We start from the raw sequence: 19132 nt of genomic DNA, 5'->3' as shown, positions 1-19132 counted from the left end.
GGACTGGAGAAGATTGTTGGAATCGTTGTACCTCTAGGACTTAATTTGACTTCTTCCTTCATTGCCAGCAGGAGAATCTTCCTGAGTTATAACTGGTGCAGCTGAACTTCCAGACGCTTCTCCATGTGCCATGTTTTGGATTATTTCTCTGGGGCTTCTCCACTATTTGCCTTTTTACACAAGATAAACAAAAAACCTGAGGCAGGGGATTCAGGACAGGGCAGGAGCTCAAACATGCCTGTCAGCCCTCATTCAGCCTGTTGCCACTCAAAATGAACCCAGCATCTTTCTTCTTTATATTAACATACTTTTAAAAAATCTAAATCCTCCAGAATCAGGGAAACAGTGGCAGAATAGAAAAAGGGAAAGCCTGGTGTCAGAGACCAGCCTCTGTAATTTGCTGGCTCTGTCACTAACTTTCTATAGTTGGGTGAGTCACTTCTTCACTGTAGACCTTTATTTCCTCACCTGTGAAGCAGGGGCAAGTGAGGAAATGAAAGACTGATGGGGTCCTCACAGGGCTGTTTCAAGAACTGAAATAAAATGATCTTAGTGATCATATGGAGCAATCCAGCATGCTGCCTGGTGCATGCTTTGGTGACCCTTCTCTTCTCCTTCCATCCTGCATGTTCAGTCACTACGTGGCCACCAGATGGTGCCATCACCACCTCAGAACACTGCATTTTGCCGGGCGACCAGGGCCCATAAAAATGACCCATGTTGTTAGGTATGACGGTACAAGACTGTAATCCCAGCAACTTGGGAGGCTGAGGCAGGAGGATCTCAGGTTCAAGACCCGCCTCAGCAACTTAGCAAGGCCCTAAGCAACTTAGTGAGACCCTGCCTCAAAATTAAAAAAAAAAATAAAAAGGTCTGGGAATGTTGCTCAGTGGCAAAATGCTCCTGGGTTCAATCTTCTGGGTTCAGTCTGGGTTCAATCCCCAGTATTGAAAAATCAATCAGTTAATTAATTAATTTTAAAAAGACCCTTGTAGTATGAAGAGGGCATAGCTCAATGGTAGAGCGCTTTGCTAGCATGCTAAGGCCCTGGGTTCAATCTCTAGCACCAAAATAAATAAATAAATAAATAAAACTCACCCATATAATCAGTAAACCAAACAGAGCTTTGTCTGGGATTCTGTCATGAAACTGAATAAGCAAAATGAGAAGGGGAATACAGCTGTGTGCACACACAGTTCCCAAGAATTAAGAGAAAACATCCTTTATTTCCAAACCAATGTCCTTGGAAAAATCCCCTGAGGCTGTTCTTTCCACAAGCAGTCAGTAGGCAGTAGCCATGGACTTGAACAATCATGAATTAAACATGAATTCTACATGAATTAAAGAAAACTCTCCACCATGACTTGTTACTTTCAGCTTCTGTGCCCAAATGCTCTGTTGGGCCAGTTTGTTTCAAAATAAACTGCAACTGAATAACAGTTTAAACATCAAGAGAAGATTCTTTATTTTCTTATCATGGATTCCCACTGGTTGCAGGATTCTAAGTCATGTGTTATTTCTAAATGCAGTTATAAAATAATAATAGTAATTCCTTTTTTTTAAAGTTCTGTTTTAGTCCATTCAAGTTGCTATAACAAAATGCCACAGGCTGGTGTTTTAATCAGCTTTTCTCACTGCTATGACTAAAGGACCCCACCAGAACAACTGTAATGAAGGAAAGGCTTATTTAGAGGTTTCAGAGGTCTCAGTCCATAGACATCCAGCTTTATTCTTCAGGTCTCCAGGTGAAGCAGAACAACATGGTGGAAGAATGTGCCAGAGGGAAGCAGTTCCCATGATGAGCAGAAAGCAGAGAGACTCCACTCTCCAGATGCAAATATAAACCCCACAGACACGCCCCCAATGAACGGCTTCCTCCAGCCACACCCCACCTGCCTCCAGTTACCACTCAGTTAGTCCCATCAGGGATGACCTCACTGATTAGGTTAAGGCTCTGATCCAATCACTTCTCCTCCAAACCTTCTTGCTCACACATGAACTTTTGGGGGACACCACATCCAAACCATAATAGCTGGGTAGGTTATAAACAACAGAAATTTATTTCTCACAGGAAATTTATTTCCTGGCTGTAAAGTTCAGGATCAAGGCACGGTGTCTGGCGAGGGCTCATGGATGCCGTCTTGCTTTGTGCTCATGTGAACGGAGGAGCAGGGCAGTCCTCTGGGGCTTCTCTTCCAAGGGCATTAGTCCCATTCATGAGGGCTGCACTCTCATGACCTGATCACCTCCCAAAGGCTCCATCTCAAAACACCATCGCATGAGGAGTTAGGTTTCAGCCTATGAGTTTGCGGAGGACACAAACATTCAGTCATACACATCCATTAACGAGTTTTCAACTTTGCAGACATTTTTCTTGAATAAATTACCTTCTAGTACTATGAGTTTTCCTTTGTATCTTTTGATCCTGAGATTCATCTGCATCTTGCTAAACCATATAATACAATTGCTTAACATTTATTTGTTTATTCCAAGTCATTTTTGTATCTTTGTGAATCAGAGCAGCTCATTGATTTCTTTACCTTTTAGTAAATTCAGAGAGAATTTGTTGACTTTCTATGGACTTCCTCAAACTCTGAGAAGTGAGCGTCAACCAAAGAATTTATCTCATCCAGTAGTCCTGGACTTGCAGATTTTACAGAAAAGTGAAAAGTTTAGAAAAATTGGGGCAACTGAGTTAGGGTTGTCAGAATTTTACTTTGTCAAGTAAGGACACTAAAGTAAAATAATGCAAAACAAAGAATACCCAACCAAACATCACCATCTCAAAATACAAAATAGGGCAGGGTTATGGCTCAGTGGTTGAGTGCTCCTGAGTTCAATCCCTGAATCCAAAAACAAAAAGAACATATTAATACAAAAAAAAAAAATCAGAGGAACATAAACGGAGAATTTACAAATTGGACTCATTTCATTTCATGAAAATCTCTTGGGGCAACGTCATTACATTGCCCCAAACCAGGCTGGTCTCTGCAGAGTGGTCCAGCTCCCTCTTCTGAGTCCCTCTTCTCAGCAGGATTCCTCTCAGACTACACACATATTCAAAAGTTTTGGTGGAACTTTTAGTGAGAACCCAGATTCTTTGTCATGAAGTCAATAAACGGCTAATCTCGAAGAGTGGGATCCAGGGTCTTTTTAGAGGGGAATGGAATTAAGACAAAAATCTGAGGGATAGGTGCGCATACTGCTACTGGGGTGTGCTTGTAGCTTGGCCTCTTGTGCAAAGCCAGAGGTGTGCAGACACACACTTCACATACACATAGACACATACATACATATATGTACACATACGTAATATAAACACACATACATACACGCATTTTAGAAATCGTGAATCCACACCAAACCCTACAGTTCCAGTTGACATCCAGGCATTATTGCTTGCTTCCCACTTTCCTTTCACTGGGAGAACCCTGGCTCCTAGCACATTCACTTGCTTACTCGACTTCATAATACATCCAGTGGTTTCAGAATTGACTCATCCATGATCACTTTAATAAACAAGCATAATAAATAGAGCTCAGATTTATTTGCAATTCTTCCCCTACCCTGTCCCACCCAAGATAATGTGGGTATGTGGGTATAGTCTCACACTATAGAAGTTACTTCTTCTTTTTCTGCTATTTGAGTTCTTTCTTCTTTCTCTTTTCCCTCCCTTCCCCACTCTCTGCTCCCCATCTCTCCCTTCCTCTCTCTCTTTCTCTCCCCATCCTTTTCTTTTTCTTTCTTTCCCTCTATTGTGATTATGGAATTATTTGTTTGAGTTTGCTTCTGGTTTTATAAATTTTTCCTTTCGTATTGACTTAATCTTATGTTCTCAATCAGTAGAACATCAACACGTCTTCCAAACTCAAAACTACACAAAAAGGCATGCCCAGGGAGGTGTCCCTTCCTCCCACCTCCCTCCAGCCCATTCCTCCCCAAGGGAGGGAACCAACTTGGTCTTCTGCCTTACCTTTCCTGTGTTTGTCTTTGCGGGGCTAAGCATTACAAATGCATGTATTTTTCCTGTTTTCTCTTCTTATACCAACAGTGGCACTCTAGATATCTTCTTCTGCATTTGCTCCTAGAAACCACAGCATTTCCGTTCACAGATGCCATTCCCATTCTCTTTCCCTCTGTGAAAACCATGGTGCCGTAGCTCCTTTCTAGCCATTCTCCATACATGGCAGTCAAGTCCATTTTTACACAAAAACAAACCAAGGATAAGAGTCTCATCTCAAAGGCTTGTACATACACAGAGGAGCTTCAGGTTCACCCGTTTTCTACTCCTGCTCCTTCTGTCTGTCTTCAGCCTGCAGCCTTTCCCAGTCTGGGAGGAGGTCCCTTTCCTTCCATCTGTGTTCACATACCACATTTTGCTCTTTTTCAGGACCCAGAATACTTCCAGGCTTCTGGAAATTTCTCCCACCAAAATCGTTGAAAAAATTTATCCACTCATGTCCTTTGCCTGTTCTCTTTGCTGTTGCATAATCAGTTTTTATTCCTTCAACGTCATTTAAAAGAAAAGGTTTTTAAGGAAGGAGTTGAGACCAAAAAAAAAAAAAAAAAAAAAAAACACTGAGTACTCATTTTGCCATCTTGAAACAGAAGTCTGCTGCCAACGTTTAAATAATGATATATTTTTTCTCCCTATCTCAATTATTTTAATGTCCTCAGTACTCAGGAAATTTCATATAAATCTCTGTAGGTATAATGCCAAACAGTACCTAATGGGGTAGGGAAGAAGGTTTGAAATTGGATCAAATGACCGAGAAAGACTATGAAGGTGGGGAAAATGCCAAGAACGGAAGTAAGTCATCTAACTAGCCTTCCCTCCCCTCCCAGGGAATGGCGTGACTTTAGCCTTGCACACACTAGGCAAGTGCTCCACCACTGAGCTGTCCCCCACCCGTCCCCTCTGTAACAGTGACTTTACACTCCAGGAAACAGCTCAGGGCAGCATTCTCCAGGGTGTGACCAGGGCCTCTCACAGCTCCCTGCCTCTGCCTTTTCCAGAAGAATTGGTGGGTGTTCCAGAGTGAGGGAGGGCAGAGGAGTAGAGGGCCCACCAGTGGTAAAGTTGAGGTGCTGTAGGAAATCACATAAAGACCCCCAAACTGCTAATGTGATCATTTATCCTGGGGTTGCATGTGCAATTTTTTTTTTTTTTTTTTTTTTTTTTTTTTGCTACAGCTGTGATTCCTACAATCCGATTATACTTCCTATAAACACTCCTGCCCCTCTTGAGGACTTACCGGAAGAAGACAGACTGGAAACTACTGAACGGTATTTATTTATTTATTTATTTTACCTTTAATCTCTAATGTGATCTGTTTTCCAAAACTCTGCAAGGTACTGTGAGGGATTTCAGAAGAGCACGCAGCACTTGATCTTGCAACTCAAATGAGCAGATAAGTCTAACGCTCAACCGTACCACCACCTAAATGAGATCCCAACTTGCACTGGAGAGTAGACAAGGTCTGAAACGTGCTGGTGGGTAGCGGCTCCAGGAGCACAAGGGAAGGAAGAGCAGAGATGGTGCTGATGGGCGGGAGAGGTGCCATAGTCATGTGGACTCAGGTTAGTGCAGGAAATAGGGGTACGATTTGGATAGGCATAAAGAATAAGACTGGAAACAAGATGCTTACATTTTATTTTAATGATCAGCAGCCAGCAGCCAGTGAAAATATGTCCTTGAATCTCCTGTTTCCATGCCCATTTAAACCTGATAGCAAGAGACCCTGAAGCAGACCCAAGAATGGGAAATCTGAGCCAAGCAGAACCTGTGAACTTGTCTCAGAGCAGCTGCTCATCATGAGCACCTCAGGCACACACGTCCCCAGCTGAACCACTTGCCAGTGCCCCATTTGCAAATGCCTCTAGATTGCAGTCATTGTTCTCTCCTTTTTAAAATATGTTTAGCTCTTGATTAGATCACTGCATAACTTCAGGGAGAAAATAAGAACTTCCATATGTTTTAACAAGTACTTTCTACCAGGTGAGGATAAAATACACTTAAATTTTCTAGTTTAATTAACCAACAAAACAAAGTTTTAGCCATATCCATCTATATTAGTCCATTTGCTATTACTATAACAAAATACCCAATGCAGATTAACTTTATAAATAAAGAGGGTTATTTACCTTACAATTCTTAGAGTTCAAAGGCAAAGCCCCAGCTCTCTCTGTTAAGGGCCTCATGGTAGATGGTGTCACAATGGTGGAAGCACATGGCAGAGCAATTCAGGGTTCAGGCTCACTCTCACAAAAACTCACTCTCTTGAGAACTAACTCTAGAGTCCCCAAGAACTATCTTACTCCCTTCTGAGGGAATACCTCAATAATCTAACAAGTTCCCACTGAGACACCTCCTCACATGTCATCACACTGGGGACCAAGCTTCCATCATGAAAGCCATTTGGGAGCAAACCACATCCAAACCTTAGGGCCATCTTTCATTAAAATTAAATTCTATCACAGTCAATCTAGAGCATTTGAGATGTTGCATATCATAGCCGTGAACGTGCAGACTGTGGTTTCAAGCCCCCACTCTGCCACTCACTCTCAGTACACCTTGGACAAGTGACCTCACCCCTCAGTGCCTCAATAGCCTCAACTTTTTTTGGTTTTTAATATTCTTACAGGTGGTATAAAGGAGCACTTGGATGTGTTGCTGCATCTGTGTTTGCAGCCTTAGGGTATGGCACAAGGAAGGCCACCAGCCTTACATGACAAGATCGTGGCACATTAGAAGACCCACGGCCCCGAATCTCCTCCCGCAGTCTCTATTTCCAGACCTTCTGTTACTGAAGATCCCCTCTTTAGCTCTGTCCCTACTAAAGCACAGATGCCTCCAAGGAGGGAACCCTGGGGAGTCTCACCTGTCAGTCAGTGTAAGTCTCTCGGAGCCTTTTTGGTATTCAGGCTTGAGGAACAGGGGCAGGAGAGATGGGAAATGAGAGAATACCTCATCCCATGAGGAGACCAAGGGAACTATGGCGAGGAAAAGGGTGAGAAGCTGAAAGCACATGTTGCTGGCTTAGGCACGTACCAAAGACCCAATGGCCCTGCATGCCTCCATTCAACTGGAGCGCAGTGTCAGCATGAAGAGTCCAGTCTCTGACCACCATTCAGCCAAGTCCCCATTCTGGGCCTGCATGAGAGAAAAAGAGAGAAAGGCTGGGGAAAAGATAAACCCTTCAAAGAGGAGATTTGCTTTGGGCTCCTGGGCCGTGACAGTTACACTGTCAGGCCCACTTTTAAATGCTTGGTCCTCAGCTTGGTTCTGTTGGAAGGTGCTGGAACCTCTGAGAGTGGGGCTTCATGAAGTTAAGTCACTGGGAATGTGTCCCTGCAGGGGATTTGGGGACCCTGGTCCTTTCCTGTCTCTTTTTTCATCCTGGCTGGAGTGAAGTGAATAGGCTACTTCTGCCATATACCCCCACCATGATGTACTGTGCCACCACAGGCCCAGAGGCAACAGGGCCAAGTGACCATGGACTGAAACCACTGACACTGTGAACTGAAATAAGCCTTTCTCCTGACAAGTTGATTACCTCAGGTATTTTGATGCTGTGATGGAAAGCTGAAACACACGGGATTGCTTTGCCTCGAAGTGAGATAACTTCATTTCTTCAACAAGACAGATGTCTTCATTTTTATTTGAAATATGTGGTGGTGCTGGGGATTGAACCCAGGGCCTTGTGCTTGTGAGGCAGGCACTCTACCAACTGAGCTACATCCCCAGCCCTGCCTGGAATACATTTTTACTGTCTTTATATGAATTGCTCATTTCAGAAATGAAACTCTCATTTGTAACTCCTGTCACTTTTCGAAATACTAAAGAAAGTCATTTATCAATATGTTTTTCTGCCTCTTTGGCATCTGCAAAAGTTCTTAGGTCTAGTCCAGTGAGGCAGAACACTTGTACAAGTCAGGCAAAGCAGATGTGTTACTCACAGATTCACACAACAAGGATAAACAGAGGCTCAGGATCTCAGTGTGAGCTGGTTCCCTGTGTTAGTCAGTTTTTTATTTTTGTGGCCTAAAGCCATGACAAGAGCAACTTAGAGGAGGAAAAGTTTATTTTTGACTCACAGTTTCAGAGATTGAGTACGTGGTTGGCCAACTCCATTGCTCTGGACCTGAGTTAAGGCAGAATGTCAAGGCAGAAGGGCATGGCACAGGAAAGCTCATGGCAGCCAGGAAGCAGAGAGAAAGAGAGAGAGAGAGCTGGTGCGGGGGAGATAAAACCTTCCAGGACACACACCCCAGTGACCTACTTCCTCCAACTTGGTCCTACCTCTCAGTAGTCCATTCAGTTATCTGTGGATTAATTCGTTGATGAGATCAGAGCACTCATTTCTGGAAAGCCTCACCTCTGAACCTTACTGCATTGGGGACCATGCTTTCAGCACGAGACTTTGTGGTGGATTCCAGATCCATACTATAACTTTCACTCTTCAAGGTAGAAAGCTGCCCAGGGTGGAGGTAGCCGCACTGACAAAGGCCCCACATACTTTGCCACTGAGGGACCCTGAAAATGTAATAGGGAATGCTCACTCCACTCTGCTGCTATGCCTGAGTGTCACTTGGATCACTGAGCTGAAGCATTGCTGAGAATACTGTTCAGGGAGGAATAAGGGCATAGCCCAGTTCTGGACATTTCCTCCTTATTTCAGGATGTTGCATCCTCAGGATTTTCCACCCAGGAATTGCAATCAATGGGAAGACCAAAATCCAGAGAGACACAGTCCCAAATGTCATTATTCCAAATGTTGAAATCTCAAAAAATCAAAATCCCTGAAGTTTATAGTCCTGAAAAAAAAAAACAAACCTGAAAGATTAAAATCCCAAATGTTAAAATCTTGAAAACCACAATTCCCATGTTCTACATAAGAAGGACAGGAAAATCAAATTCTGGAGAAAGGATTTGTCATGTAACACAGTGACGACAAAAACTTGAGTTAAAAATGCATCATTAGTCTGCATTGATATTCTTTCCACTGGTGAAATTTCAGAAGCTTCTAATAAATTAAAACCACAATTGCCTGAAGAATTCAGCAATGTTACCCACTGGTTCAAAAATAATGATGTACTGTGGTAGGATAAGAAAGTAAGTTAGACAATAGCATTGCTGTTTGATTGCTGGTATTATTTCCACCAAATTTGTCATCTGTACATGAGTGCATGCAGAATGGATTTGTGCATTTCCAAACAATGGGAAAATTGAATAGGGGAAAGCTCATGTCAGTATGTATTGAATCACAGAAGAGTTTCAAAAAGAGTAGGAAAAGTGTAGGAAATTGATGTAAACATATTCTCTGAGGAGAGGCATGACCTAAAGAAAAACAAAGTAGCTATTCATTGTGAGCCAAGTCTTAAGAAGATGGTTAATGATTGTGAAGGTCAGACGCTCCCACAGACTACCTTTGCATCTACCCTTCATCTAGCCCTGCCGCACACTTCTTCATATGTCAATTTTTCTTTTTAGTTTTTTGGGGAGAGGGTTAGTTTCTTTTTTTTAGTTTTTTTTAACCCCACTATTTTATTTATTTATTTATTTATTTATTTATTTATTTATTTATTTGTATTTGGTGCAAGGATTGAACCCAGGGGTGCTTAACCACTGAGCCAAAATAAAAAGGGGCTACCCCAGCTCTTTTTATTTTTTAATTTGAGACAGGGTCTCACTGAGTTTCTTAGGGCCTCACCAAGTAGCTGAGGTTGGTTTTGAACTTGCAATCCTCCTGCCTCAGCCTCCAGAACCACTGGGATTACAGGCATGCCCCACCATACCCAGCCACCCTCACTGTTTTAAATTGTATTATTTTTTTACATTTTTTACATTTTGCTATGCTATGTATTTCATCTTCACATCATTTCCAATATGGAGGTATAAACTATGCAGAGACTGTCAGAGTTCTGATTCTTTTTTTTTTTTACAAATTTGAAAATTTTTTGACCTGAAAGTGCATGAAAGTGCATTACCACATTGACTTCATGTGTAAGCATGCATCCTTCCTCCATAAATGAAAAGGTATCCTTTTTGTACAACTGTGTTTGTGAAAGATAAAATTTCTTGAGAACTTGGTTCTTTGGGCAACTGCATATGCAGAGAGTGACCCATCAAAGTTTTGATCAATCTTATCCCAAAACTTGGGCTGTCCATCATGGTATTTCAGATGACTGCAGTCCTAAAGCTAGGTGCACACAATTACCAATCACAGGGTTGTGCATGAATACATTCCACGTTTTGACCTAGTCTTACAAGTACAATTTGTCTACTCATACCTCTTAGACCCTTGTTACTGTCATTAGCATACCTGGAATATTTTATGCTTGCAAAAATATGTATATTATTGCCCATTTTCTAGTGTAAATGGTCTATGAAGTGTTTTGTCACTTTGTATGTTTTTCAAACAATACCTTTTTAGAATGTAAATAATTATCTTTTAAAGAAATTTTAAATTTTTTGCAGAATTATATTTTTGAGATTTTGATCGTGGGGATTTTAAACTTTGGGGATTTTGACATTTAGGATTTCAGCATTTGGAATTATGGCCCAAACCTTGTAAGCAGGATAGGGAAGAGTTGGGTTGGCCAAAGCCATGGGGGACCTGCCCTCCTATAGTGCCCTTGTGATTTGTATGCCTTAGCTCCATTATTCAAAAATGTTTTCATTCTTTTGTAGAGCTAATTATGTTTTTCCATATTTTATTAGTGCATTATAATAATACATAATAGTGTAATTCATTATTACATATTTGTACATGCACACAATATAACAATATAATTTGGTCAACATGAATCCCCGTTATTCCCCCTTTCCCTTCCTCCTCCCTCCCTCTGGTCCCTTTCCTCTACTCTACTGGTCTCCCTTCTATTTCATGAGAAAGGTTTTCACGCTTAATAAATTCAAACTCTCATATTCTAAACTATACCATTTATGATGAAACAAAGAAATCCTGATAACTCGAGTGCTGATAACCATTGATCACTGCCATGGTTAGACTAGGGTCCCTGCCAGCCTGCTCTGTGATCACAGGAAATGGCTTGGTACTTGCTAGACAACAGCATCCTTCACACGGTATGTACTTAAAAAATGAGTATTTGTGGCATACAGTTCCTATTTCTTTTATAAACACATACTATATTAGTACTTTCAGAACATTTTTTACATGTAAATAATCAATTAGTGAAATTCTAAATATCTGAGGCATATATCCAGTTCTCCTAAGACCTGCCCACCTGCTCTGAAACTTGGCAGTACTTGAGCATCTAAGCTTGGAATCCTGATCTTAAAGGAAGGTTGAAGTGGCTTCTAAACAAACCACCCCATGGGGGCATTTCTAGAGAGTGCCACTGCTCAGGTAGGATGATGCATACTTGGTATGGGTTCAGAAGAACAATCCTGCCTGGCCAGCCCACCAGGGAGACATCAGCAGACTAAACCAGAGGCAGCCCCTCCTCCATTAGCTCTGACGGGCACACTGTTGTGATTCAGCTTCCTCATCTTTGAAAAGGAAATAATAGTACTACTTAGTAGGGAGTTATCAGAATTAAAGGAGATAATTGATGCTGTTGAGGAGAATAGTAATTAAAATAACTAACATTTACTGAGCACGAAACCTGTAACAGGCAGTGCTTGGAAAGCAGTCTCATGTAATCCCCACAGTGAGGTCCTATTATTATGCCCACCTTAGAGATGAGGAAACTGCTCTGGGAAGATGATGCCTGCAAAGCACCAGCATGGTGATTCACAAATAGCAGCTGCTTAGTAAACATTAGCTTTCAGCCTTGTGAGACTAGAACCACTTTTTGCAGTTGTCTAGGGTGTTCTCCTTAACAGAAAACTGCCGTGATCACCTGTGCTTCTGTAACACTGCTGGATCAAGGGTGTTGTTTATGATCCCAAATTTTGAAGACTTTGTTCATCTTGGAAACGTTTCACTTCAACTGAATGTGGTGGAGAAGGCTCTTGTCCATTCATTGCCCTTTTTTTCTGAAGCCACAGAGTTGTGGAAACTAGAGGCTAAGTTCCCCGGCCTCCCTAACAGTTAAGTACTCCATTTGATGAGGTCTTTGCCAATGGGATATTGGCAGATGAAGTCAGGAACCTGGACAAAGTAAGTGTGTCTCCTCTACACTCTTCCTCCCCACTTTTCCCACTGAAATCCAAATGGCAAGTGACTCAGCTTTAACCATCACACAGCAAAGCTCTAAGCCTCAGGTTGGCAAACTATGACCCATGGCCAAATCCGCCTGACACCTGTGCTTATCAAGTTTTGCTGAAAGGTAGCCACACCCATTCAGTTATTACCTATGAATCCTTTCATATTGTAATAGCAGAGTTAAGTAGTTATAACTGAGACTATGTGTCCTGCAAAGTCTTTATAGAAAAAAATGTGCTGCTCTAGGGAAAGTACCAAAAGATTAAGCTAGATCCCTTGAATTTCTTTCCCCATGGACTATTTAAAACCCACCAAATTATGTTATGTCTGTGTGTGAATATACCACAATGAATCCTACTTATGTATATAATTATAATGCAGTAATTGAAATAGTAATAAAACAACAACAGAAGGGAGATCAGTCAAGTAGGGCAAGTGGATCAGGTGAAGAAAGGAAGAAAGGGGAAGGGAAGGTACTGAGGACAGAAACTGATCAAATTATGTCATGTGCATACAAATATGACACAATGAATCCCATCATAATGTATAATTATAATGCCCCACTAAACTTCCTTAAAAGAACAAAAAGAAGAAATATAGCATTTAATTTTAAAACCATTGTGAATTGTACAGTTATTCTTTGCAATTGATTTCTATTCTAATTCCATTGTGGTCAGAGAAAATAATCTGAATGATTTCACTCTTTTTGTTTTGATTTTTTTAAGTTATTGATGATCCTTTACTTTTTATTTACTTATTTATATGCAGCACTGAGAATTGAACTCAGTGCTTCATACATCCTAGGCAAGCGGTTTACCACTGAGCTATGACACAAGCCCTGAATGATTTCACTCTTTTGAAATTATTTAGGCTTTCTTTATGGCCTAAGATAGAGTTCGTTTTGGTAAATGTTCCATGTGCACTTGAAAAGAATATGAAATCTGTGGCCCCATTTCTAAAAACTGCTTTTTATTCTCTGGTTATAAATAACTCCCTACCATTGTTTGCTGGCAGAAAGCAGTTTAGCAGCCTTATGCTTCGCCAAACATAGACTCAACAAAAGTAGATGTCTAGGACTAATGTTGCAAGAACAAGGAATGCGTAACTCCTCCATGAACACAACAATTCGTTCTATTTTATGTTAGGATGGAAAATCAATTCTCATAAACATCTTATTGCTTTTCAGTGAGCTCTTTGAACATAACATAGAAGTGATGTTGACTCCAGAAATGATTCAAGTGGAATTCCCTCTCTTGGAAATTAAGGACACCAAGAAGGAGAAGTAAGTGGATGCTTTTGGGCCTTATTAAGAGTTAGCCTCGGATTAAAACTGTCATTTTTTTATGATAGACAAGGCTAAATATCTTCAGCTTTGAAATAGACACATTTTTGTTGTTTCATATATTTAAATGTATATTTTATGCACAATTAGCCCCTTGGTTAATAACTGAAACTTTAAAAATTGAGTCCAGTGTTTTCATTTGCTTACAATTCAGCTTCAGAGATGTGTTAGTTTATTATTAATAGCTGATGGAGTTTCATTCAATATAGGGAACCCTTGCTCTGGAGGCAGACCAGACCTGAGACTGAATCTCAGCTCTACCATTTATTACATATGAGACCTCAAGTCCAGTCACTTATCTTCTCTGGGCTCAATTTCTTCATCATTAAGATGTAAAAAATACAGTCCCTTTCATAGGGCAGTTGTGAAGATTGATGGAGATGCCACATGTGAAAAACATTCTTTCTTTCATCTCTCTATCAGGGACTAACTAGCTAAGCTAGCATCATCTTTTTAAAAACTGATTTGGAAAAATATTTTTGTAATTGTAAGTAATTGCTTCGAACTCATATAGTTTAGAAGTTTGAAATTCCATGTATCCTTTTTGTTTAAAAATTCCATGTAATTAAAAAATCAGATACAGAAAAATATAATAAGAAATATAATTCTATCACCCAAAGGTAATAACTTGCATATTTTGATTTGTGGACTTCCAAATATGTTTCTGTAGACACACACACACACACACACACAGTTTTAACAAAATTAAACCATATTACATATATATATATATATTATATTTTGTTAGAATATGTAAGCGTATTTATAAATATAGATAGGCATCATTGTATTTCATTGAGTAGATGTTTCATAATTTATTTTACCAACCCTCTACTAATGAATATATAAGCTCTTCAAATGTCTTGCTGTTGTTAGTCAAGTCGCAACAAATACCCTTGTGTCATGATTCCTTGAAAACTCATCTGATTCTTTTTTTTTTTTTTTTTTTTTTTTTTGCGGTGCTGGGGATCGAACCCAGGGCTTTGTTCTTGCAAGGCAAGCACTCTACCAACTGAGCTATCTCCCCAGCCCACTCATCGGATTCTTTTTCCTTCAGATAAATTCCTAGAAGCATAAATACTAGATCAATGTACATTTTAAGGTTTTAATATATATTGCATAGTAGCCATTCATACCTCCTACCAGTAGAGGTCAGGACTGCCTGCATCCGAACGCCCTGGACAACATGAAATTTGATCTTTTGGGGGGAATTAGTTTGGTTTTGGTTTTGTTTGTTTTTTTTTTTTTTTGTTTTGTTTGTTTTTTTTATTTTTCATCATTATCAATGGGATAGATTTTTTTAATTTAAAATTTAAAAAGGCCATCTCATTGTTTTAACTTTAATTTCTTTTTTTTTAATTTATGCTTATCAACTACTTTTTATTGGCCATTTTTGTTTGTGACAAGCTTATTTTGCCCATTTTGCCTATGTTTATTATTTATTTGTAAGGCTCTCTCACATATTAAGGACAATTACTCTTTCTTATGTGTTGCAATTTTGTTTCCTTAGTTTATCTTCTAACTCTATTTAGGTTATTTCAGGGACCCTGGCTTTTCCAAAAGACATTCTTAATGTTTCCGGGCACTATGGGGTTTCTCTGCTTGTTTGTGACAGTTTCAGAAGGTGCAGCAAGCAACATTTCTCAGAAAATAGATGGGCAGTTTGTGGTAAAAGAAAATTTAGGAAATAAAATTTCTAACAGTGAGCACCTGTTTTGATCAGTTAATTAACTCAATAAAATATCATAATACACTACACAGAAAAAAAACCTCTTGTACCTAAACAAAGAGGGCCACTTTGTATTTTGTTTCAAGTTTCAAGCAGTTGACTAAGAATTTTTAATAAAAACCTTTTCTTCTATTTCAAAAATTACAAATGAATGTAGAATGACTTTGCCCATGAGCTAGGTAATAGTCAATACTTTTCCATTTCTCTTTCATGTGGTTTTTCACCCTTTATACTAAAGAGCTAATGTTGAATGCCAATTGATTTTGAGTAAGTGAAGTAGGAGTTATTACTTTCTATGTTTACCCAAAACATTGCATCATTTTTTTCTTCTTTTATATATTTTGGCTACTTTGCAAAAAAGTAAACTAAAAATGAACTCTGAAAAAATTTTGTGCATCAAATTTGCTTTTAATTTTTACTAAAAATTTATTAAAATATTTATATGTGTGCATTTTACACATTTGCAGTACACATTCCCAAATTCACCTTTTTCACAGTTATTATTTATGTATATGTCAAAATTGTCAAGATGATTATCATTTTATGGGCTACATAGTATTCTACTAGGTTAATATCCCATAGATCATTTTCCAAAGATTTTTTTGGTCCTGAAATTCTTTTTAACTCATATCAGGTGTTATTCTCTCCTTGAGTTTGTTTACTCTATCTTGCCCTATATATCTCCCTCACCTCCTCCAACCTCAATCAACCAGAGCTTGGACAGAGGGGACAGAACAAAAAGAACACATGAAGGATGTTTAATTTCCCCACCAAAACTGCTGTGTAGGATCAGGGGTGCAGCTCAGTGGTAGAGCACTTGCCTCCATGCACCAGGCCCTGGGTTCAATCCCCAGCACTGCAAAAAAGCAAAAGCAAAACAGAATAAACCATGTGCTGCTTTAATATTTATTTTCATGAATGTAAAGAGAATCACCTGTTCTCCAGTGATGGCTAGAATTACCTGAACAGATTCTTTGCTTACTGGAAAATAGTCTTTTTTTTCTCAAGACCCATTAAGGGGAATCATATTGTATAATGTCCCGGAAACCGTACAAGAGGCTTTAGTTGCTGACACATCATCCAACACTCCTAAGATTATCACGATGTTACTCAATCATTAGTATCTTTAGGGCTGGGAATATAGCTCAGTGGGTAGAGTGCTTGGGTTCAATCCCCAGCACTGCAAAAAAAAAAAAAAAAAAAAAAAGTCATTAGTATCTTTAAAAGGACTCATGATCTGTACATTTTAGGCTGATTCCATAAAATGGTGCCAAATTGATTTCTTTAATCTCATGCATTAGGGAACATTTCAGTTCTCCAGTTTCAGATATTTCTAGTTTTCCAAAAGTGTAAGGCATTTGCCACACATCACTCTCTTTAGACAATGTCCTATAATTTTATATTGGATTCCCCTATTTCCCAGGCAGACATATGGCTGAGTTCACAATCTTTAAAGGAACACCTATCCTTCCCACCAATACACTCATCATTTCCTCCCAGGTATCTGAATGGTGGGAAGCTCCACAACAGCCTCTCTTGGCTGTCCCGCTGCACCTTCACCCTTGGCCTAGCCCCCAAAAGGCAAGGTGGACCCTAGGAAACAGATACCCCCCAATTCTCAGCCTTTTGTCTCAGACCCTATGACATCCCTTAACTGACAGCCTCTTTTTATCCCACATTGGGTTCAAGTTCTACCCAGCAACCCTTGACCACATGAACCACTAGACCAAGTGAGTAACCCACCTCTTTCTTTCCCTTTTCCTGTTTTTTTTTTTTTTTTTGGTTGTTCCTGAGATTGAACCAGGGTGCTTAACAACTGAGCCACCTGCAAACTTAAGGTTCTCACTGATTAGTAAATTGCCACTAAATAAAATTTAAAATCTTCATATGTTAAAACAAAAAACTTCAACCTTCACTGGCATTGGTGGGTGATTTGCATGTTTTATCAAGTGCCTAATATGCCCTTATTGTGCTTTCTAATATTCAGAGACACGAAAGATCAAGCACAAGCAACAGAGAAAGCAGGAGAAAGGGTTCTTGAGGAGATGAAAAATCTGCGGGCCAAAGCTCTCAACGCATACCTGATTCTAGAATAAAAATCCCCAGGAAGTTGGTTCCTCTTGTTTGCTTTCTGCAGATCACTGTGGTCCTTTGTGTCCATTTACGGACTGACCATGTTGGGAATTAAAGTTTCCAGAAGAAAAATATTGACATGTGGATGTATATAAGTTTAAATTATATTTTTCTTTCTAAAAATAAAATATCATTAGTATGATGACAATTTTGAAGCTTCTTGATGCAAGATTAAGTGCCGGAATGCTGGAACAGAGCCTTCTTGAGCAAGATATGAGCCACAGTGACAAGGGACCAAGAGCCAGGGGCCACACTTCAACTTTCCCATGTGCAAAGACCAGCTTCAGAGTTCACATGGGGTTGTGAGGAATCAATAGGAAATGGGCAAAGTATGCCTGGAATAAAACAGTAGTTTAAAAATATGAGTTCTGGGGCTGGGTTGTGGCTGCCTGGTAGAGCGCTTGCCTAGCATGTGTGAGGCACTGGGTTCCATTCTCAGCATCACACATATAAATAAATGCATAAAACAAAGGTCCATCAACAACTAAAAAAATATTTAAATAAAAAAATAAACATATGAGTTCATCTTAACTCACAGGGCAGGATCAAGGCACTGTTAATTTTCAAAACTCTTTCACTTTGAAATAATGTTAAACTTAAAGAAAACTTGCAAAAATAGTACAAAGAGCTATTATCTTACCCAACTTTCTCTAATGTTGATACCTACTATGATGCATTTGTCAAAAACAAGAAATTAAAACTAATAAGTCTCATTGACTAAAGTCCCTTGTCTGTTCCAGAAATCCACATCGCATTTAGTCATGTATCTCCTTAATCTCCTTTAATATGTGACAGTCCCTCAGTCTTTTCTTATCATTGATGACCTTGACACTTTTAGACAGTTGCTTTGTAGAACATCCCTCACTGTGTGGATTTATCTAATGTTTTCTCATGATTACACTGACGTTGTACATTTTTTAAAGAATTCCACAGAAGGGATAAGTCCCTTTTGGTGCACTTTATCATGGGCTATGAGATGTCAATATGGCATTACTGGTGATGTTTTACCTTGATCTCCTGGTTAAAGTAGTGTCCCTTGGTTATTAGTTCTCTGTAACTGTGATAAAATGCCTGAGAAAATCAACTTATAAGGAGGAAATTTTATTTTTGACTCACAGTTCAGAGGTTACAGTTCACAGTTGGCTGACCCCATTGCTTTGGGCCTGTGGCAAGACAGAACATCTTGGTGGGGAGTGTGCAGCAAAGTAGAGCTGTTTACCTGGTGGCATCCAAGAAACAAAAAGGAAGAAGAAAGGGCTGGGGCCCCATAACCCCTTCAAAGTATGTCCCCAGTAACTTAACTTCCTTCCACTAGGCCCCACCTCCTAACAGTACCTCTGCTAGGGACCAAGCCTCCAGGACATGAGTCTTTTAGGGACATTCAAGACAGCGGCTTGGTCGGAATTGTGGCTCAGTGGTAGAGCACTTGCTTGGCATACGTGGGCCCTGGGTTCAATCCTCAGCACCACATATAAATAAATAAAATGAAAGGTCCATTGGCAACTAAAAAATATTTTTAAAAAAAGAGACAGCTGACTGCATTCCTTGAGACTTAAGGTGAGACAGAACATCATGGCAGAAGAATATGGTGGAGGGAAGCAACTCACTTGATGATCAGGAAGCAGAGAGACGAACTCCACTCACCAGATATAAAATATATACCCCAAAGGCACACTCCCAATGACCCACCTACTCCAGCCACACCCTACCTGCTTTCAGTTACCACTCAGTTAATCCTAGCAGGGAATTAATTCA

The 19132-nt window shown here is 39.9% G+C and overlaps 1 protein-coding gene and 1 non-coding gene across 6 annotated transcripts in view; one reads left to right on the top strand and one right to left on the bottom strand.

Annotated features, from left to right (window-relative positions):
- Cfap221 (cilia and flagella associated protein 221) overlaps positions 1-17781 on the top strand; it is a 112663-nt gene extending 94882 nt beyond the window's left edge. For 4 of the 5 annotated variants that reach the window (XM_047547371.1, XM_047547370.1, XM_047547369.1 and 1 more), the window contains exons 22-24: positions 5194-5286; positions 13360-13455; positions 17232-17781. In XM_047547371.1, the coding sequence (XP_047403327.1) occupies positions 5194-5286; positions 13360-13455; positions 17232-17340 (298 nt within the window). In that variant the 3' untranslated portion in view covers positions 17341-17781. Of the gene's footprint in view, positions 1-5193; positions 5287-13359; positions 13456-17231 lie in introns of those variants that run through there. The other variant, XR_007107935.1, reaches the window with a different exon arrangement.
- On the bottom strand, positions 7673-7745 carry Trnav-cac (transfer RNA valine (anticodon CAC)). Its single transcript has one exon. It is a non-coding gene; the product is annotated as a tRNA-Val (tRNA).
- Positions 17782-19132: the final 1351 nt, after the last annotated feature.

The sequence above is a fragment of the Sciurus carolinensis genome, chromosome 3 (assembly GCF_902686445.1).
Source record: "Sciurus carolinensis chromosome 3, mSciCar1.2, whole genome shotgun sequence".
NCBI lineage: Eukaryota > Metazoa > Chordata > Mammalia > Rodentia > Sciuridae > Sciurus > Sciurus carolinensis.
Note: the sequence above shows the minus strand (reverse complement) of the source record. Positions and strands in the feature narration are given on the sequence as shown.